At 36.0% G+C, this 23,907-nt stretch overlaps 1 protein-coding gene across 1 annotated transcript in view; it reads right to left on the reverse strand.

Moving 5' to 3' along the window:
* LOC117434787 (doublecortin domain-containing protein 1-like) overlaps nt 1-23,907 on the reverse strand; it is a 79,957-nt gene that overhangs the window by 14,867 nt on the left and 41,183 nt on the right. The window contains exons 11-19 of the mRNA XM_059002944.1: nt 23,575-23,676; nt 22,516-22,682; nt 19,911-20,036; nt 18,448-18,553; nt 16,918-17,061; nt 14,150-14,271; nt 13,909-13,969; nt 13,160-13,288; nt 12,114-12,271 (exon numbers count right to left, since the gene is read on the reverse strand). Of these exons, the coding sequence (XP_058858927.1) occupies nt 12,114-12,271; nt 13,160-13,288; nt 13,909-13,969; nt 14,150-14,271; nt 16,918-17,061; nt 18,448-18,553; nt 19,911-20,036; nt 22,516-22,682; nt 23,575-23,676 (1,115 nt within the window). The remainder of the gene's footprint in view (nt 1-12,113; nt 12,272-13,159; nt 13,289-13,908; nt 13,970-14,149; nt 14,272-16,917; nt 17,062-18,447; nt 18,554-19,910; nt 20,037-22,515; nt 22,683-23,574; nt 23,677-23,907) is intronic.

A 23,907-nucleotide genomic window follows, 5' to 3' on the forward strand; every position in this document is an offset into this window, starting at 1 on the left:
TGTGTGTGTGTGTTTCTTTGTTTTTTTTAACTCTTTGTTAACATGGTACGTTGCTTATAAATCACCCTGTATGCATTTAAGTCTACAAAGCATGTACTGCTCTGTTTTAGAACTGACTCTAATAGTTCTAAAGAGTCCGGAATGGTTTCATTCTGGTAAATAAATTCATGGAACAATGGCTATGTTAGTAGTATTGAGCCTAATGCAAGCAAAGCCAGTAAACTAGGAAATCTACTAAATCAACAGACAAATACGGATATTGCAGTCAATATTTCTACGTGACCACTAGGTGGAAACCAAACTACATCCAAATATGACCCCAAGATTTTTGTTTTCCCTCTGGTGTTTGTTTACAGCTGGCATGATAAGGGCACTTCCTGGTAACATCCCGGTTTCCATGACATCTGTGAGACCCTGCTATGCTGAAAAGCACGCAGCTGCATAGAAAATTCACAGCATCTATCAAAAGGCAGCATTCATGTTCTAAATTTAGAAGACGGGCAAAACCATATGCGATAGTCAGGATCATTCAGACCTTTGTGATTCCATGATATAAAAATATGAAGTATCAAATATATACAGTAAACATGTTTAACTTAAAAAAAAAAAAAAAAAACTATTTTGTAAAATGCATTTGATCTCTTAAGCTGGTGTCATTTGACCTTGTGGAAAGCTATGAAAAAAAAAAAGTGACGCTCATTAAAAAAAAGATGCTTTGCAAGGGCTTCATTCCAGCTTGAGCACAGTGACGATTCTGCAGCTTCTCAAAGGCATACAGTAAAAACATGACCTTGACTGACGTTGCTTTTTTTTAATGGCCTCATCAAAGTGCACTTGAAAACAGGGCAAGTGTTTCAGTATAGTATCCAGTATATTGTTCATGTTTTCTTTTTATATAGTCTGTAGGGGTACTGGTTGCAGATTTTTTATAATCTATTTAAAAAGTCATGTAAGAATATCACACCCTTGCTAAGGGTAAAACCCATAAAATAATATTTTAAAAGGGTTTCATTAAATTAATAAATGTTGTAAACTGCTACACCAATTCATTGTACAAACCTGAATCCACTTCCTTCAAAAAGTTGGCCCCGTCATGTATATGAATCTCACTCTATCCATATTGAATCCAAAGGATGGTAAAAGATTTGTCTCTAAAAGATGTTTTCTTTGTTTTTTGACCTTAGGTATTTTATCTCTGAAAGGGACTTGGCCACAAAAATGTAATTCCTCTCCCGGGACAGCCTCATTTACAGATTTTATTACAGGTTTTATTTTGAGGCACTATGCCAAGGCACCAATGCGGTTAGGAACAGGGAATGGAAGGGTTCCCATCGGAATTGTTTAGAAGCTGTAGCCCCCAGTGGATCTGATATCCCCAACTGCTTCCCTACCTCAGCTTGAGCGGTCCAGGAGCACCCTTTCCCTATTAATGATCCCATTCCAGCTGCCTTGCTCAGCTGAGGCTATTAAAGCAAATAGGGGACATCTTATCTCGTGGACTGGGAAAAGGGGACTGAGATGTTCTAAACTGTGTCTTTAACATGTGACCCCTACACTCGTTACATTGGAATTCCACCACACTTTTGATTTCCATCAGATTTAAATCCAGTCCCAGTCAGTGCAAACCACAATGACCCCAAACTAGTTGTTGTAGCCTTATGAAAGAGACACAGCTCAAACAAAACCAACCATGCTTGTCATACACATATAATTAACGCTGCCATGTTCATATCTGGGAAAGATATTAAAATAAAAAAATAAAAAAAACGTATTGATACAAATAATTCTTTTTTTAAACTTTTGGAAAACATGACCCAGACATGACAGCAATATTAGATCACAGGTCAGTATGAAGGGGTGCTGTTAGATTTGCCAGAGGATTTTGCAGAACACTGAAAATATAAAATTGGCATCTGAATTGGTTTATGAGATGTTAGCAGTTGTTTGTAGTAGCGGATATGTAACAAGTCTAGACAAATCTTTATTGAAATATAAACTAAATATATTCTTCCACAAAAGAAAAAAGTTTTGTTCATTGAATTGAAACCTTAATGATGAAAACTAGCATAGGTAGGAAAAAACATCCTGATGGTCGACAATAACACTCATGAGTCATGAGAAGGACAGCTCTGATAGTACTGCAGATTTAAACAGAAAGACACAGGGAGAATACATGACATCCTGGTGCAGAAAAACGGTCTGCTCTTCTAATGAATTGATTAGCAAATGAAAGCTCATAAAACACTGTTTTCTTGAGTATACATTCAGTGGTTGATAACTGAGTGCCTACGGAATTACTGAGTGTAATTAGTACGTTGACAATACAAGAGTTCCTTGCTCAACTACATTACCATTTCTTTGTGTCATTTAGCTACTTAAACCAAATAATTATAATGGACTTCAGCGTTCTAATAAATGAAATAGTTTAACATAATTGTATTTTTTTTTAAAACAGTTTTTGTTTCATCTGGAAATAGCTTTTAAATTACAGGCCTGTTTTCGTTGTACGACCAAAACAATTATGAAGTAAAAAGAAGTGGGTAATTAAAAGGTAATTTCTGCACATTAGATCATACATGTTTTCAAAAGTGCTCGGTGTTTACTTTTTATCCCTGCTTTTGCTGCTGTACTACCCCATCAAGGCTGACATTTCAATGAACGAGTATTCAACACAAATGTAATCATTTGTACTGCATCCAGTGTGGCACCATGCTGTGATGATTGCTGCTGAGAGCCTTTCACAGTCCCTCAAATGGGGGGAAGAACGAGACGAAATGTTATCAATTTACATTTTTCTGTGATTAACTTTTATGCAAAGGAGGGTCTGATCTTTCTCCTGTCTCACCTGAATCATGTGGATCATCAAAGACAAATTGAGCATCACTTCTTTAAATAACCTACAGCTGTACTGCAAAACAAAGAGAATCGGCCCTGAGCTATTCTAATGCAACACAAACAGAGAAATCAAACGTCTCTGTGTTTTACAGGAGCAGAAGAACAGGGAGACTAGATTAGTGTTTAAAGTGAGCAGGAAGAAGAATCTACACTCACAGACGTACATACAGTATACAGAAACACATATATTGATACAGTATATAAAAAAAACAAAAAAACATGCAGTATGAATGCTCTGCAAAAACGACCCAGCAAAAGCTGCAAAAACGATGACATGCTGAGATTGATATCATATTATCCTATTGCCAGTGACTGTCAATGCTTGCTCCTAAATCAGCCCTCATTTCAGGAAAAATACATGGCAAGGTCTGGTAGTTGTAGTTTCTTCTCTCTGCCAGAGGGCTCCTGTTCAACTCAGTGAACAGACGACTTTGCCATGCGCACTGGAGAGCCAGAAACAGACTGTATATTTAGCCTGAAGTCAGATCCCAACCCTATAACTGGCACAGCTGGTGTTCTATTTGATGACCTTTGTGTTCAGAAGGTCAAAAAAAAAAAAAAAAAGACTTGTCATTCAATAAACCCATGAAAATGATTGACCCAGAGCCAGTTTAACCAGGAAGTTCAACCCTTTCCTATAGCGATACCAATAATAAATCCTACAGCAATGCCAATTAATGTTTATTTTACAAGATACTGTAAATCCCATGACTTGTGCTGCTCTATAAAGACTGTTTAAAATGTAAACCATACCAAGAAGCGTTGTTTCCAACACGTTTTCTAGAAATAAGAAACATGGAATCTCATTCATAAGCCGATGTTTGGGTCTAACAAAATACAGCATGGCATATAAAATATAGGAGGCTGTGTGGTCCAGTGGTTAAAGAAAAGGGCTTGTAAGCAGGAGGTCCCCGGTTCAAATCCCACCTCTGCCACTGACTCATTGTGTGACCCTAAGCAAGTCACTTAACCTCCTTGTGCTCCGTCTTTCGGGTGAGATGTAATTGTAAGTGACTCTGCAGCTGATGCATAGTTCACACACCCTAGTCTCTGTAAGTCGCCTTGGATAAAGGCGTCTGCTAAATAAACAAATAATAATAATAATAATAATAAAAGAACACAAACACTACCCACATGATGCAACTTCAAGAAGGAGCTGCTTTTCATCAGTCACTGTTTTTCAATGCCAATATAGGAACACCTAAACAGTACTTTGTGAATTGTTGACATGATTTCCTCTATTCACATGCTGTATTTTCAATGTCTGTTTTTTTTTCTCTTAATAATAAACTAGTTTCACATTTTACACGAATACAGAATCTAAAACCTCTGCAGATAATTAAAATAAGTGCCCTCTAGTGGCACTAAACCATTTAAAAAAGAGCATTATAAATAATTCAGTAAATTGTATGTAATCATAGCGACATATTTAACATAAATTTAATAGGATTTGGGAAGGCATTTACTATCATTGACAAATTGTGTGACGAGGGTTATCTGAAACAAACCCTAATGCTTAATCAGGATAAGGTGACATATGAGTTATGTAACAATTATATCTTTGTTAAGGAATTTTAAAAAAATAGTGATGTAAGAAAATATATAAAACCATACATTGAATGTATATATATATATATATATATATATATATATATATATATATAAATACACACTGTATAACGTGTTATCAAGAAAAGTAAAGCTTTCCCCTTGTGTTCTCCACATAAAACAGGATGCAGCTCTTCACAGCTATCAAGACATGTTAGCAAGTTCTATCCTCTGATTTTTCTTTCAAGTGAAAAAACTCCTGTCTGTGTACATTACTATTTTCACGGCACAGAATCACTCTGTTTTATATTGCACAAAGGCTGTGGCTAATTACATGAAGAGACAGGAACTGGCTTGCCTGGAGGCCTGCTCTGCCACCACTGTGAGTCAACTCCTCCAGAGTCAACAAGCAGGTAGCGGGTGAAATCAGATTCCATCTGACAAGGCACTAGATCCCATCACCTAGGGTTAGGAAACAGACAAGCTGTTTGGTGGTCACAAGTAAAGACAAATTTCAAACAGATTGTTCCTGACAGAAATCATATCACAGAGGCTGCTTTCTGACAAGGTCCGTTCGAATGAAACTATGCACTCTATGCTTGCAATCTGCTTTTCACAGAGATAGCCAGTGTTTAAAAAACACATTAAGGGTGACAGCTCAATGTAGAGTGGTTAGCAAGTGTCTAAATGCTTGCTTTTCCCTTGGATCCGCAAACACGAAAGGCCAGACACTGGAACTGTGTTCAAATCCTGATGCCGTTGCCTGTGTTAGGATTTGAACTCATCAAATGAATGATAATTTGTAGGGTTTTAAATTCCTTTTATCTAATCCTGTGATTCCATCTCTTCTTCTGTAAATTAAATTAGAAAAATGATCACTGGGCCAAACCTGCTATAGTAGATAGATTCAGTAGGAAGATGTTCTTCAAGCTTGTATGAGAAAGATTATTTAATTTTCTCTCCTGTTTGCTCCAGTATATCTGTCAAATGGTTGCACTTATCAGAACCTTAAATTAATTTTGTGTATGCAAGATCAGTGACTTTAAAAATTCACATAAAAACTAGTACTCCAAGCCAATGCCAATCTAGAGAGCATTGCTGGAGCCCTAAACCTGCTGTTTTATCACTGTCACTTTGATGTCCACGTATATGTAGTTTTATTTCATAGTTGATGAATGCATTACAATGCATGTTTTATTCATGTTTAGAATTTCCATGGGAGAGCCATAACTGAATCTTGAGTGAGGTTTATTTAGCTAATAGTTGTGTGTCCCTTATTAACATGGCATCACCAAAGCTGTAAAGAAAACCTTGACAAAGATACGAATTTAAGGGTTTCACAATTTTTGCTTAATACTGTAAAATCATTCACATTTGCAAGTTCAGGTTTGTACACTGTGGCAATCTTGTATTTATAAGAATGTTTTTTTACAGAACTAACAGTGTCAAAAAGGTTATGAAGGTTACTACGACAAACAGTCCCCTATGTAATTTGCCTAACATTGATACTTGGTTCTGAAAAGCTTAACATTATGTTGGTGGGATATTATCGACAACTTAAATACTGTGCTGTTAAACTAAAATACACCTCAAAAGTTTTAAGAGCACTAGAGATGTGTTGATATTCCAAGTAATTACTTTTAAGACGTATTTGTCAGCAGGTATTAAATAAAATCAAAACACAGCTATTATTGAATGTGTTGATTTCAAAACAAGAAAAGCTGCCCTTTCCTCACATTTATGATTGAGTACCAATCCACGGCAATTAACTTCCACACTGAGTGTTTTAAAAGCTGATGCAAATGTTCCTCTCATTCGTGGCGCTGACATTTTTAGTGCTTTACTGCCCTATGGAGGCCATAAACAGACAGTGAAAACATGTTGCAAAACTAGCAAATGCAACTGCTTCTTCATGTAAACCTAACACAAGCTATTGCCACTTAATTTTAGCAAAAATCTATTACCTTTGTGCAATAAGCTTCATTTGTTACCTTTAGAGATATGACAGACACACCATTAGAATGATGACACACCCATAAGAAAGGGCATCACACAGTTGGGTGATAAAAATTAAATACTTTTTCTCTCATATGCATTAGAAATGGGGCTATACCACTGTGACTGAAATGTGCATCAAATCTGTAACTGTTGAAACTATTAGTGTTGTAGTGGTGTTGGGTTGAGAGAATGGGGTAGGGGTGGCTGATCTCAATCTATTGCTTTGACAAACTTATGTATTTCCTTTTTCCCCCCCGACTCAGTATGTGCCACTCATGCAATAAGCACAGGCCTCCAGCTGAGCTGCATTTGGAAATGCCACTGTGCATAGTGTCCTCGCTTCACTTCACTTCTCTTTGCTGAAGCAAGGTACCGTTGGGAATAGTGTGCGTGAGTGTGCCGCCAAGCCTGCCCCTCCTTTGCTTCCTCAACCTCTGCTGCTTCGCGTCTGTTCAGCTGAGTGAAGACACTGCTCATGTAGAAAATGGCTCCCACTGATCAAGTCATCGGATTTGGGGACATTTTAACTTCTGTCAAAAATCTTGTAATTGATATTCTGAGAAGAGCTTGTAGTAACTGCAATTAAGTTGACATAAGTACACAGACACGGTTATGAATCGAAGAAATCGTGGCAGGGCTTTAGCAGTATATGCAATATTAGAAATGATAAATATCTGGATGTGCACATTTACTGATTGATTCATGAAATGATAAATATCTGGATGTGCACATTTACTGATTGATTCATGTTTTATTGATAACTTGTCAATGTATTGTGTAGTTCGATCAGTTTTAAATAAAATAAGACATGCGGTAATAAAAAAGCTCCTGCAAACTGCGTTTACTCTGACTTCCAACCACCTTCAAATAACTTTTAACAGCTTTTACACATGCATATGGCCCTGAACTTGAACTGGAAATATTAAAATAGCTCTATTTTTAATATGTTTATATATATATATATATATATATATATATATATATATATATATATATATATATATATAATTTGAAAGGAGGTATAACTGAGTGTACAAAAATATACTTTTTCAATTTCAACTTCTGCCCTTGCTTTATAAAAGGGGGAAAAAAAATGCATATGAAATGTTTACATGATTACAACATATTTTTTTCTTTTTTTCAGTGCATATATATATATATATATATATATATATATATTCAAGGACTATTATATTATGTTTTTTTATTTGCTATAAAACTTATTTTCATAAGCTAATATTGATCATTTAAGAAAATTCAATATAGACAAAGTGCTGATATATGCTTGTATTTCTTATATTATTTATGAAGCAAAGGCAAAAGTCTTAAAACAGATCTATCAACAATCAAGTAGTTTATTATAGTCTATAAATCCAATTAATAATAATAATAATAATAATAATAATAATAATAATAATAATAATAATAATAATAGATAATGTCATTTTTGCTTCATCAGTACTCTATCCAGTATTTAATTGTTTAAATTAATTTTAACCATTCCAGAAAATCTGATGAAGTATTCTGTGGTAAATGAAGCAAAGAGCACTTCAGTGTACAATGTTTAATTGTCTGTCACTAAAGAATACATCTGTAATGTGGATTGTTCCCTTCCCAAGAGCAGACTGACTGTTAACAACATGCTGGCGTTTTAAAACCACTGAATGGCGTGTTTTTTAAGGGTTGCTGGAAGCGATGAAGGTCTGGAAAACGTGTTAAAATCCCAACTCAACTTGTGGCACTGCAACTTGCAATCTCTAATGTGCTGACACACGACAGCTGGAAATGCTCAGTAATAATGGAACTGTATGAAACCTGTCATCTTTCCAGTCATACAACTCTCTTAAAAAAAAAAATGACATTAAACCTTAAAATAATTTTGTGAAAGAAATGAAAACACATTTATTTTAAAATAAATACAAACCCTCCTCCACCTACAGAAATAAAAAAAAATGTCTCATCACAAATTAACCTCATTGTCGTGCAGTGTCATATGCAGCATCTGTATACAGTGCATTCTAGTTAAACAAAAGCACACGTTAAGAATTGCTTTATATTTTAAATGATCAAAATAACAAAAAAGAAAATTGTATTCTTTCACTTACTTCAAAACACCTACAGCACACCTGTAAAACACATTATCATGCAGCAAAATAGTATTACATTTCAAGCAATTTAACTTTGCATATGTGCACATATTAAAACTTCACTGATGAGAAACTGAACAGTCACACAAAGATGCATTTTCTTGTCTTTGTTCACAACTTGATAGAAGACGTTTTAATTACGCAGGAAGGGACACAAGGGACAAGCTGATTGCGTTTTGAAAAACAGTTTGTAGCATATTGTCATTCTTCACAGAAGAAGTTATACACAGTATTAATCCTAGCACTCACAGCCCTGTTATATACCTGGGAATGCTTTACCACTGAATGAAGGCTATGGTCCCAGACGAATACAAGCTGGCTTTTCTCCACTGCCACTGGTTACCCAGTTGGGATATGTGCTGTACAAGGTAATGGAGCATAGAACTGGCCCGGTGGCTCAACAGAGTACTGTGCGGAGGTGACTCTCTCTGCATGCACAGACTGTGAATTCATGTCTCAGCACCAGCTGGACTGGGAGCTGCACTAATCTAGCAATGCATTGGCTTTCTGGACCTCGACTGTGCCAGACAGAAGGGCTGTTCTTCTCATGCAGGAGGCGAGTGCTTGCATTTCAGGGGAATTCCATTGACAAACTGGAACCAGGACCAATGCTTCCACTGTCAAGTGCGCAGCCCTGTTCTGATCTCAAAATGGGTATTGGGTGAGCAGGAGTAGGATTAGCCAGCCACCCAGCTCTTTAAAGAGAGAAACAGAGGTGACTGCACAGGTAAACTGAAGTGAACCGAATTACACTAACCCCCATTAAACCCCACCCAATGTGTTCCTAAGCCAACAGTGTTTATTTAAATGCTGTCGAAAACCTGAAATAATCTAAAAATAAAACAAAAGAACAGAAAACTGAATCACGAACCTCAGTTTAAGGGATTTCTGTAAAAGAATACTTTCACTCAGTATGACACACTGCCTTATTGGTTAATCAGCATATAAAGTAAACAAAACCTATTACCCCACACACTTGATTTAGCAGCATGGTGGTAGCCTTTATTTCTTTACATTCTACTGCAGTTAGCATTTGTCAATAAGAAAGTATAGACTTTTTGTCCAGCAATGCCTTTTGGCTACTGAGAATGTTAAAGACTGAAACTCTCGGTGCATGAAATAAAGGAGGAGCACTTGAGGAGCTATTAAATAATTAACAATACAATCACGTCTAGCAAATCTTTTTAAATAATTAAAAACAGCATTACTAGGTAGGTAGAAAATGAGGTTAAGAAGTGAAGTTAATACATACTTCATAGGATAGAGTGCACTTCAGGGGAAGTGCTTGTTTCTATGTAGATCAGGGGCAGGATCCAAGTACATTTTAGAAACATTTTTTTTTTTTTCTATTCTAATTAAAATACTCAACGCAATACTGGAATGCTTTTTACATTTATAACTGTAGGTATTTATTACTGAAGCTTTCTTGCCACCCAAAAACGAATACAAACAATCAGCAATGCTGGTTTAAACTTAATAAGAAACCTTTTAGATGAAATACGCACAAATGCATGGACAGACACTTTGCTTAAACCTGTTTGAGGCATATTATATTGTTGCAGGTAAATAGCCCCTCACGCAAACACATTTTTGTAAAACAACAACAGAAGTGGGACAAAAGGAGTGACATGTTTTGTTTGGTTCTTCTCCTCCTAAGTTTGACAGATTTGTCTGCTGCATCAAGTTAAAAGTAGGCATAACATTTTCAAATGGCATTTCTTCATTTGTTACAAAAATAAATAAATAATAATAAAAAATAATAATTAATAAATGCCAAGAACATTATTAGAACAAATGCCAGCTCTGTCAGTGACAGCTGCTCCCCTGAACACAGGGAACATTGGAGGAGTGCGTCAGGCAGCAATCCCCTTAGCGGTCTATAAAGTCACTAGTGGGAAAAAAACAAAGGCCTTCCCATGCAACTAACACAGATGTGCCCATAGCAAAACTGTCAGAAACAGTTAAGATGATGGCTACTCACAGTTCATTATTTCATTCTCATGGGTCACTGGGTGACAATCTGGGTCAGCATGCTGCATTGGCTGTTACTGTTCTATCGTGTGCCACTTGATTTGATAACCTTGTATCAACAAATCTATTCTTTACACTTATGAGTGATTTGGGTTTTGTGTGTCCCATTGCTCACCTTAAGGGTTAAGTTAGAGAGAGGTCCACAATGAGGAACTGTTTCATCTCGCAATAATCAAAGTGTTATTGTTCATTCTTTTAAACAAATTACTCCCAATGCATATTGTTCCCATAGTCTGCCAAAAATTAGGGTTAATTTGTTAAGTTTTAACAATGTAACAATGTCAAGTACTATAGAAAAAGTGATGTCTTCGACTATATTCTACACAGGTACTTGCATTATTGTTTTATTAAATAATTACATATACATATATTTTAAAATAATCACCTATAATCAACTGCTCTTTCTTACGATGTATTCCATGTTGGTATTTAAATATATTATTTTATGTTATTTTAACATATAATTTGTATATATTGTTTTTGATATAAATATTTAAACTTCAAAATGGGCTTAATAAAATAATTGGTAATGTCACACCACAAATCACAAAAAATACAGCTGTTTATAAATTGTTTACTCCTTTCCAGAAGATTGAATGATAACTAGAGCATATGAACATGAGCCACAAGAGCTGATAAAACATAATTAAATTGGATTCTGTTACAAATGGGACACATAGAGCATTTGTCATTTTTAACTACTGCTCTGTGTAAGTACTTCGGTTAAGTTACACAGCCATTAAACAAAACGATTTATCTTTTTTGCGAACACATCTGCAACTGGCATGAAGGGTTACAAAGGCGTTACTTGTTGATCTTACATTTTTTATGGGGTTTAAATGAAATGTGAAGTGACCAATGTTAAATTGCATTAAAGATGCAAAAGCTATGAAAAGACACAAAAACATAACCTACATAACACAATTTTAATCATATCACACAAATGCAGACCCAGAAGGGTAAAAGTTTAACAAAACAAAAGTGCTGAAGAAAAACAAAATGGTCTTTTATTATTATTATTATTATTATTATTATTATTATTATTATTATTATTATTATTTGTAGTACCAATTTCAAAAGATATACATTTGCTCATGTTTATCATTGGTTAATTGGCCTATTTGTCCAACAGATATCAAAATAATAATCATCTATAATCAATGGCACATTTCTGACACAGTAAAACCTCTACCTTAACCCCTGTTGTGGATAAGTTTAAAATTCTGCATACTGCAAATACTGTTCACTAACACCTTCAACTATTTGTCTTTATCTTACGATAAATACGTTAAATAAATAAATAAAATTCATAAGTCTCCTTATTTTCTTTCTATCTTGATTTTTTTTTCTTCTTTTGCTTAAATCGGTGCCTGTCTGTGAGCTTGAGGGCTTTAGAGATATTTCAAAAATATCTGGGAAATCAATCTTACATGAAACTGAAGGAAAACATCTAATGTCATTGAACAATAACTATCAGTTCTGTCAGTGGCCTACCTTTGAGCTGAGGCCTTGGGGTGTTTGTCTTCTAGTTTCCTCACCAGTGCCACTGTCAGCTGGATGCTCTCCCTTCGGGCGCCTGGTGGCATTGACTGGGTGTCTATGGGTTTTGGAACTTGTTTTTTAGTGGTGTCACTTGCATTGTATCCTGAATCCTAAGGAAAGAAGCAAAACACTTAAGCAATTATTCTGTAACTTATATATAGATATCAATTCATATTTAAACTGTTGTTAAACCAAGAGAAAATATTGACCACGCGTTGCACAAGCAGAATGTATTAATATTTCACAGTACAATAATGCAATATTGTTATTAATAATGCTAACAGTGTAACATTCATTTTATCAAGAATTACATTTCTGTTCCCAGAAGAATGCACAAGGCTTGGGAAAACAAAGGTTTAGAAAAGTAAAGAACTGCTTCAATTCTACCTGTGGAAGGTCTGCGTACTGAAGTTAGCTGCCTTTGTAAATTTGGGTTATAAAACCAACCATTAATTATGCTTTCTGTTGTGGCAACTCCCAAAAATAAAGTTTTGTTACTAAACTAGGGCAAAGACTGCAAGCTGTTTGAGGAAATACTCAGGTAATGAAGACAAGGCTAAATGAAGACACCATGGAAAGAAAAAGACAGGACAAAACAAAATCAAAACTATAATTCAAAATTAGAAAACAAACAAACAAAAAAAAATATAACAAAGATAGTGTAATAGCAGGGAGCAAATATGTAGGACTCTAGCAGCACTCAAAACATCAACTATGAATTAAAAATAACACCATAACTGAGCCAGTTAAGCACTTCTGCCTTCATATAAGACTTGCCATTATATATGCAGAGTTGCTCTCATCAGCACCCTGAGTATGATAATACAGCTCGATGCAGTGCTGCAAGTGTGTTGTGAGGGTCCTTGGTTTTCAAAGGAATACACACAGCGCGTTATAATACCATATAACATATGGGTTAAGTAGCAAATCTCTGTGAAATATGTCTTTGAAAGAGTTCTGTGTGCCCTCCCTCCCTCCCTCTGGCTCTGCAGACTAACCTCATTGGCAGAGCTGCAGCCTGTCTCCGGACCTTCTGTAGACCAAGCCCCATGGTGCTTCTCTGTCTGGGTCACCTCCTCTCTTACATTCAGCTCCTCCAGGTAGGTCAGGACAAACTCGGAGTAGGCCTGTAGGAAAGGACAAAGGCAAAAGGGTACCATCAGGCCAGCTTGCTGGAGACACGGCGGGAATCATGGGATAACACTTCATCGAGTGTGTTCATGCTGGGTATTTTATATGCAGTACAATATGTTGGGAATTTTTTTTAAAACTTTCTTTTAATATATATATATATACCGGTTGTATCTGTCATTGTTAATGTGCTGGTACCGTAACTTGGTGTGCGCAGACACTGTTAATTGCTCATGTGGGAACTGACGTTAAAGACTGATGCCACTATTCAAAATGAACTGTGCTGTCCCCATAGCATTTCCTGGTATACAGGTAGGGAACGTTGTCCCAATAGAAATACAACATACAGTAATTAAATCCACTCAATTAATTATCTTTTCAACAGTATAAAAGCCAGATGAAACGCTTGCTAATATAGTGATAAATGGAAAGACAAATGTTACAAGCCCCTGTTATGTTTATTATTAGTGGAGAGGGGAGTCGGCAATCAATAAATAGATTGAATTGCAATTTCAATATCTGTACTTAAATCAATGAAGATATATTACACAGTGTTGTTGCAAATTGACCAGGTATTGTAATTTTGGAACTTTTAATAATTGTTTTCACTACAAACCCGTGAAAATATCTGTCCATCTTTTCCAAAGCTCCACTGCTGATACGGGTTGCCTCTGATCCTGGATATGAAAAAAAAACAACACACACACACACACACACAATTTTAAACCCATATGCTGCAACATGTGTTTTTTTCAACACTGGAAACATTATTCACTCCAGACAGTGCTCCAGGACAGAACTGACGTAGAAATGTAGGCTGTTATATGTACAGCAGAGTAGTAAAGGAAAGCAAATACCTTTTCTGTATGCTCAGTTTATATGCTTCTAAAGATGGACCGTCCTCATTTTTTAATGTTATTGACTGCCCACCAACTGCCAGGCAGAGCTGTGGCATAGCCCTGCTCAGGATAACCCCAGCCTGCAATACCAGAGGGAAAAATAAGTTTGAATAAGTGAAAAGAAGCAGAAAAGAAAACAAGATGTCACAAATGGTGAGGTTATTATGCCTGAGTAACCCTGGGACATCAACAATCGCAGAGAGTGAACCACTCCACTCAACTTATTAGTCAACTAGCCCAGTTCAGAATCAGTGATCTCTTATATAACAAGAGTGAGATCTTACAGTTCAGCACAGAACAGACCCTTCCTACTTTCATTTGTCTTTTGTTATTTGTGCACATTTCATAGAGCAACGATTTAGGGTCTATAACGTGTCACTTGCCATATTTTAAGCTGTTTTCTTCTAGACATGAATACAGGAGAAACTGACCAGCAGGGAATAAATGCAAACCTCACACCACAAAAGTAAATTAATTTCTTTATCATTCATTTTAGTTAAAAAGTGAGCATTTTGTCAAAAAAAAACCTGCTTGTATATTGAAGCAATACAGGCGCTATGAGTGTAAGAGGAGATGATAGTGTGGATAAAGTCCGAGAGTCAGGCTTTTATGCTTGTGAGGGTGATAACTGTCTCTATGTACACTATGGATTCTCCAATTATCTTTATTTCAGGAGATCAAGAAATGACCCCACAATTTAAACAGATTGAAATGATTTTACTGATAAGATTTTGTTTATGTTATTTACAGTTACTGTTTGCCTCAAACAAACATTTACCAAGTAATAGCCTTCCATAGCTCAGTCAATGATTTATCAGTACAATGAAAAAGTATCAAGAAAATTAACAACTGCCCTCTCGCAACATTTCTACATGACCATATAATATAACTATCATATAATAATGTTATATAACCAAGGCCATAACCCCAGCTGAAGACGTGGTTTGAAAACTCCAATGTGTCCTACAGTGTACGCTTTTGAAAAGCTTCAAACACCTTAAGACGCAATATGATGTTGTAAGTGTTCCATTTATGTCCAATCAAATTATGAATCTTTATTCATAAATGTACTGCATACCAACAAACCACTTTATCTAAAAAAATAATAAGAGGACTTGGGATTTCTCATATTATGTATAGTTATGGCTGTGAACATGATGAAATACAATACAAAAACCAATGTAGGTGTGTGATTGAGCAGCTGTTGAGTGGCGTGTGTGGTGACGTCACGGACCAGGAAGTACCAGAAATAAAACAATGGATGGGCGGGTGAAGTTGAACGCTACTGTGCTCAGCGTATTTATTAAATAATAAAACAAAACAAAAGATTTAAACAAACAAAACACAAAACAAAAAGAGGCGTTGGCCAAACAAACAGAAACAAATACGCGTGCTGGTTTTAGCACCAGCACGATACTTAGCAGTTGTTTTTAAATGTGGTTTCTCTCTCCTCGCTCTCTCCGCCCCCAGTACTCTCCTCTGTACACTCTCCCCCCTCAGCATGGACAGCTGCAGGTTCTTATACTCTGGCCGAGGGGTTAACTAGCTGTTAATTATCTTATTACCCCTCGGCCACAGTCTGCACGAGTTTAGTAAGGATGCGTGACTGACAGCTCGTTAAATAAATCAGTAGCTGATCAGCCACGCATCCTCACGAGATTTTTTAAATATAAAAACAATAACAAATACGCGGCGCTTTTATCCGCACCGCAAACAATAATACAAATAATAATAAACAGTGCACATATAAATATAGGGGCGGGACACTCCGCCACAAGGTGAAAGATTTATTTTCCACTTAAGCACAAATCATATTTTCTACATTGGTAACAAATGCACCACAAATCAGGAACAATGGAGCTCATAGTAATATAACCATGATTAAATCTTTCCATCTGAAAAACTGTGAAACACATCAATTAGGAGTACAAAAAAACTGTGAAATGTTGATAAATCAGTGCAGAAAACTGGAAAATTCAATAATCATGAGCAAGAAGTAATGAAATTCCACCACACATGCTGTGGTCAGGCAAATGTGAAGACTCTGGGGCCTTGAGCTGTGTGTGTTTGATTAATCGTTGGAATACGAAGTACTGAACTGGAAGTCACCTACAAACAAAACAACAGCAACAAACATCACTAATAAAGACAAACAGCCCAAACGCTCCCTGCTCTGAAAACATGTTATACAGTTTCCAAGTTTGCATTGCTGTGTTACCTCCCATCGTATCCAAAGAGGGTGGCAAATATATTAAAAAGATGATTGAGAGTGAAAAATCACAGAGAAGGCAGTACATTATATGAATCAATGAACTGCTCTCCCATGAGGACTCAGCTCTGCAGTCTTACACAATAATCCCCCTTGATGTAACATAATGAACTGCTACTGAAGAACTGAAGATGCTATTGCCACTGGAGATAGTCAGACACAATTTTAAATGATGGTAGTTTTTTGTCACACACACCGCAGAGATCTTACTGCTTACCACTGAAATGCTTGCATTATGTTACACAGCACAATATGCACTACCCTGTTGAAATTAGACAGTCTGCTAATTTAGACTAGTTTATAGAAGGCTGCTTATAGAGATTTGGGCTTTAAATTCACCATTTCCCAGTTCAGAGAGCACACAGCCTGCCTAATCTCCACTCTATTTTTCACATTCCAAATGCTCTAATTATTCATTCTAATAACCCCATCAGCGATTGACCCTCAATTACAATACCTTGGTGACCATCCACACGTGAGCTAAAGGCCAAGTTGTTGCCGCTGCTGCATTCAACTGGTTTTGATTGTCTTTTTTCCTGGTGGCCTTTCTGCTCCTGTTTTCCATAGTGACGCTGGCATACAAAACCATCTGAAGATCTTCCTACATACAAATATACAACTTATGAGAATAGCAAATACAACAAGAACATGCAGGGAATTTGTCATTGCTCCATTGCTCCAAGCTTACTGTACATCTGTTTTCATCTGAACTTTAAAATAAAGGATCTAGCTTTCAATCTAAGAGCGAGCATGGCTTAGGTGTGCTTCTTTCTTTGAACTTGCATCACAGCCATTTTACTGTGTGCCGTGTTAAACAAAACAGTCTCTAGTGTAAGAGTGACCTCTGTTCTTAAAACACTGCCTTGATAAACTAATCCCCAGTTCTTCAGCTTCAGCAGCCCCCCTTGACTTACCCTGCTTCCGTTTCATAGCTTCATCTCATTTACAGATTGAGTGGTTGTGCTCATCAGATGTGAATGCTTTTTTTCATGTTTGCTTATACTGTAGTGCTGAGACATGCAGAACTATCAGCTATACTTAAATTTTCAACACCCCACCAGCAAGATTACAGACCAGAAGCCTGAAAACTATGCAGAAATGCCATTAATCTGCTGAGGGTTTTTTTTTTAAAAGCACTATAAAAGCACAAGCTAGCTATTTTTGGCAAACCTAAAATTGTGTCAGGCATTACAGATAGCAATTATGCAATTATTGATATGTATTTTTTTTGTATACAACTGTAAGTCACCCTGGGTAAGGGCGTCTGCTAAGAAATAAATAATAATAATAATAATAATAATAATAATAATAATAATAATAATAATAATAATAATGTAAGCTCTAAGGTTTGGACATTGATTGATCCTGCTTCTTAATGGTCGCACACAGTGCCAACTGGTTAGGCCATGGAAAGCTGTGTTTTAAGCCAATTATGTGCTGATTATTATGTTTTTGGAAAGTATCTACAGTACAGACGTCCTTTCAAAGAAGATATAATTCTCTTTGAAAATGATAACGATGTAAAAATAGAAAGTACAAATTAGACTCAACAGTAAACAGCTAAAATGACAGCTAAGATACAGTACACACCCCCAGTATGAAAGTTGGATCCTCGTAGATCCTGGAGTTTCCACAACAATCATACAATAATTATTATTATTTTAATTTTATTTTTCAAATGGCAAGGCACATTGCAGTTAATTATACATCTTACGCACTGTATTTATGCTGCCTGTGTGTAGTGTTGTTCTTCTTTTATATAATACCCTTACTGTGTATCCGGCTTGCTTTGTTTTCAGCTTTATTATTACCGTATTATGATGACTGCTATGTAAGGATTGAAATGGTTAGCAAATGAGTAAAACAGTGAGTTAGCTAATCCTAAATGATGTTCATACCAATGATGGCACAAAACTCTGTAAACTATGTATACATATAATGCATTACATATAGTGGTATATATATACAGCCATAGTAAAAGATTCACCTTAAGCTGTATGAAGTGAGAGTTCAAATCCACGTCTTCCTGTTGATGATGACTCCCCTGCTGTTCATAACTGTAGTTCTCTGGGAATCCTATGAAAGCCTCCCACCTACAGAATGCGAAGACACAAGGGGGCTATTCAATTGATCTTAGCATGGGCAAATCTAAATACAGTACCACCAACTCACCAAACAGGGTTCTCTCTTGCATTTCACACTGATGTTTGATAGACTCCACGGAATGTTATATTGCACTGGCTGGCATGATGGGTACTATTGCACATCTCCTTCAGTCGCTGTGTGTTTAATTGTACCATGGTAAGTTTACTATCTATGTATCTAGTTTAGAATGCAGATATGCTTTTATTTATTTATTTATTTATTTGTTTATTTTTAGGTCATGGCAGGGCAAGTTTTCGAACACACAGAGTTCACAGTAACTGTTTGGAAATTTCTAAAAATGAAATAAAGAATTTGTGACCAAAGGGGATATACAAAAATGTGTTTTTGTATAAACAGTAGGGTGGTAACATTTGGTGTGTGCCATGAGGAGGACACCAATACACATTGGGATCCAATGCCTCTTCTGTGACTACAATAAGTACCATGAGCACATCCAAAACATGTTTTAAATCACCTAGTATATACTATATATATATATATATATATATATATATATATATATATATATATATATATATATATATATAGTGTACAACACTGACAACACTGTCTAAACTTGGAATTGCTTTGTGTTGAAACAAAAAGCAGTAGACCAGAAAAGTCTCACCATAGACATGCACTTCTGATGACACAGAATCAATTATATTTGTAAAAAGCTAATCATCAACGGAGGCAAAAGGCTAAATACAACTGAAATTATTTTATTGGCTCATTAAACTAATTAGAAGTCTGTAAATCATGCACTTGTTTTGCAGCTAGCTTTGTCTTCTGATGCGGATACAGCAGACTTTGATTTCACCGTAAACACAAGGTTTGGGTATTCTTGGTCTGGCAAGTTCTTAACAGCACAAAACACCACTGGCATGTCTTGACTCCAAATGCCGCAGTCTCATCAAGAATGAAAGGAAAGACAGTAGGAAGACTGAACGAAAGCTGGTAATGCAGGTTATCTGCAGAGCTTGGTGGAGAGATGCATTCAAAGGTTAATGATGCATAAGTCCTGCACTATCACACAGACCATGCTGATCAAGTGTCAGAACTTTATACAAAAAGCTTTTCCCAGTGGATGGACTAAATGATTCTGAGAATTCTGCTAACAGAAGAAAAAAAAATCCTGATCTCTAAATTAAGGAATGTATAATATCATACTTTAATACAACATTACCCGTCACACGTACCATTTTTTGGTACACTGGTACATGGATGACTGTGGCTCTAGAATACTCCAATCTAATAACCGCGTGTGGTATAAAAACAGAAACGTGAACACTACCATTCCCTTACTTTTCTAATCTAGTTGGTAGTTCAGCATCAGGGTCCAGAAGAGTTTTATAAAGAACTCTGTTATCTTCTTCCACAACTGCCATTACCCTGTCAAATGTCAGGCTCAGAACAGGGTTATAGGTTGACCTGTGGGTAAAAATAAAGCAAATGCTAATTAGCACGGAGGAAAACTGCAATTAAGAATATCCAAATTAATAAATAAATACATTGAGACAGTAAACATGCTCCTCTAATTAGGTTGTTTAATCCTATCTCTGAGCAATAGCCACTTAAACCCACTCACACAGGAGTTTAAAATATGTAACAGCTGCTAGTAAATGGAATAGCATGAGTTAAATGGAGGAATGAGTGATATATTCAATCTTTTATTTCAACTGATAAAATGCTGTTTCTATTATTATTATTATTATTATTATTATTATTATTATTATTATTATTATTATTATTATTATTATTCAGTACTGCATGTATTACCCAAACAGTACATACAAACTTTAACTAATTGTAGGCCTTTTACAAAGTCTTGAACATCTTTTTAAAAACAGCCTCTAAACATCTTAAACTTGATGTATTTTTAAGAGATAACATGTTTTAAATGATGTTACAATGTTTCATTATTTATTTTATTTTTTCATTCATTTTCTGTGCTAATAAACACTTTCCCGACAGAATAATTTCCAGTTAGTTATAATCATCCGCATGTCAACCTAATACACTTGTGCTCCCTAAACACAAGCCATAGAAACTTGTTAAAAATAATACTTTACAGCAAAATGACAACTGTTTTAATTCGCACAATGGATATGTTTTAAAAAGCTTTCAGGCTCATGCAAACTAAATTAATTAAATGAAATATTTTTAATCTAATAATGTCTAAAATGTTAAGCAAATGCATCCCTTCAAGGTCACAATTCATTATCATAGATGTGAATATGAATCTTCAGATGTACTCAGAAACTGCCTTTGCTTTTTATTGCAATTGTCTTGACAATAAAAAAAAATATTCCAACAACAACAAAAAAAAAAACAGTAACCAGTACAGATCAATATCTGTATTTAATTGGAAGCACATGATCTACACAACCTTAACTTCTGCACTGTCAAACCTTAACCAATCTTCATTTTATATTCCAGGCATTCTTCTCAATGTGTTTCTTTCCTTGACATGTCAGGTCTATCTTTGCCTTTGATCAAACTCATGCTTTGTGCTGAACTGTGCTGTGGTCTTTTGATGTGGATCACTGTCCACTAAGAACTAGGGTTAACCTGCTGAACTGAGGCCACAGCATACTTGCTTAACCATCAGTTCACAATGACTTTTACAGGGATTAGGTAGCACCATGGTGTAAAGCCTTGTGTTTCGTTTCTGTACAGCGAAGCTTAAATCTAGATTGAGCTGTAAGTGAAAATAAGCCTAGCAGTCTTATCCTGGTCAGCAGTGCATTCTGGGCCGCATCACAAAGCCACCATTCCATCTGGCACCATTTTTGGGGGCTTTGGATTGAATAAACATGGAGACTAGTCACTAGACTCCCCTCTCAGCCCCTGCAGAGAATGATCCGCCCAGGTCAGAGCTGAGCAGCACTAACAAAAGCAGTGTGGGAAAGTCAGACAATGCTCTTATCAGTTCTGTACTTGGTCTGCATTGCCTTTACTGTCAGCAACACACAAACCATTTCCTAATAACATCTAACAGATAAGATACTTAGCTTGCATTCCTGTTCTGATTGTTTTACTAGGACTGTATTATTATTATTATTATTATTATTATTATTATTATTATTATTATTATTATTCAACATGTATGATACCTATTTCCACTCTAGGTACCACTGAAATATTGCACTGGGTAAAATCCTAGAAGAGTAAAAAGACGTACTGTACTGGACACATTTCACTGCATTGTTGCCTATTTTCTTATTTGTAACAATGCATTTAACACATAGGTTAAGGAACAGTTATAGCATATTAGCTCACAGATTCCAGTTACATTATAAAAAGGAATCCTCAAGGAATCAATTCTTCTAGTCTATGAGTGAGTCTTTGTAAATGGTAGATGAAAAAAAAATATATATCATCTACGGCATGGGCCTGAATTAAAGGAACCAGACCATATAACACTATGTATAGCTTTATGTTTACTGTCACAACAGTTACAAAAGTAGGACCCCGTACTAGATCTGTGGGTTCATACTTTTCAATTACTGTTCACTTTGCTTTAAGTATAAAAAAAAAAAAAAAAAACAGACGACATAAATGAGATGGAACCACAGTAGCGGGTCAGGGCGGCCCACAACAATGACAGTGTGATGGGCTTCGGCCCCCTGTGGTGCATCCATCTGCCATCATTAAGGTGGCTATTCAGACATGAAAAAATCCTGCTTGCTGTGCTGACAGGCAGGCATCAGGAACGATGAGAAGACATTACAAGAGAAAGGCAGAGATGTCAACGACTGCCTCAAACGAGACCTCCTGAACGTTCCCAGCGATGTAATAAAACAGTTGCTGTGTCGTACTTGGGGGCAATGTTAGGATTCTGCTACGCTCTTCATCAGCGCGTCGCAAGCTGCGGGCGAGGAGAGTCGCAATGATATCAGATACTTACCGGTAGTCTTCTCCATATGACACCCAAACCTTTTGCTCATTTTGAAGGGAACATGGGTTGCATATTTCTTGTCCTTGTTCATCAAACAGGCGAGTAGGAAAGAGGTTAAGACCTGAAGGGTTATACATTTGGGAAGACTGCAGTCTCTGACCAACAATCTGCAGTAACTGGAATAAAGACAGCAAATTATTAAAAAAAAAAAGAAAAAAGTAAAGCAAATTATAGAAACTGTCTCCATTCTTTGAAAGAACTGTATAGTGACACATAATAATTGAATGTGATGGAAGTGTGAAATGACTGAGCTGTTTATCTTGGTGTGCAGGGGCAAAATGAGCACAGGCTTTTAACCAGTAGGGGGTGCAACAGGATTATTATTGGTCTTTGACCTCTTGTTCTGAGACAGAATGCTAATGACTCAGATGCACAGTATGCTTCTTCCTGACAGTGACTAACACTTCCAGCCCATCACCAGGACAGTGATTTGTCATATTTCTTTCTTTTTTTTTTTTTTTTTTTTTTTTAATAAATATTCATATTTCTTTTTCTTAAATATTGTTTTGGTAACAATGTATATTTTCATTTTTATCTGTTATCTGTAATGTAGTGCACATCCCAAATATCAAAATAAAAATATCTAAATATAAAAAAGGATAAGATATGAAATCAACCAGAATTCATTAAAATGTCCACTGCTCTAAATGTCAAGGAATTACTTCAGTTCAACACTGCTGTAATGACAGCTTGCATTCCTAATATTCGGCATGAAAGATGAGACATTCCTTTTTTTGACAACCAGTTCAAGGTTATTAAATCTAAATATTGACCAAATATCAGCACAGATTGTATGATTTAGAAATTTAAACTGTACTGTGTGTATGATGAACGTATGTTGTTGCCCACTGCGGGAATTTTCCTGGAAACTTAATGTTTAAATAAATGACATATTTTTGTAAATTAAATATATGTATATGTTCTGGTATATCTAATGTTACTGTCATTTTTCCAGGCTAGCATTTCCTATAACATACTTCACTTAAGATAATCTATTCTCATACTTACTCTATCCATCATAAGTTGGACATCCTTTCCGCAGCCCTTTTCCATTAACTTCCTGTTGATGTAAACAACGGTCTCCTCAGTGTCCTGCCCATTTTCATATACCTGGAATCCAACAAACATGGGATGAAAGCATACCAGGGATGTGCAAAGGAGATTTCTGCATTGCCCACAGTGTCACACGTTGGCCAAATATTGCAACTGCAATGCGGATCCTAAAGGAAATGTCCACTGTGATTTTTTTTTTTTTTTTTGCTTAATGCCTTTGGTTATTAACAACATGCTAAGACAGAACTTAATAAAACATGCATATGTTAAAACTTTGAAAATAATTTA

This window comes from Acipenser ruthenus, chromosome 28 (genome assembly GCF_902713425.1).
Source record: "Acipenser ruthenus chromosome 28, fAciRut3.2 maternal haplotype, whole genome shotgun sequence".
Lineage (NCBI taxonomy): Eukaryota > Metazoa > Chordata > Actinopteri > Acipenseriformes > Acipenseridae > Acipenser > Acipenser ruthenus.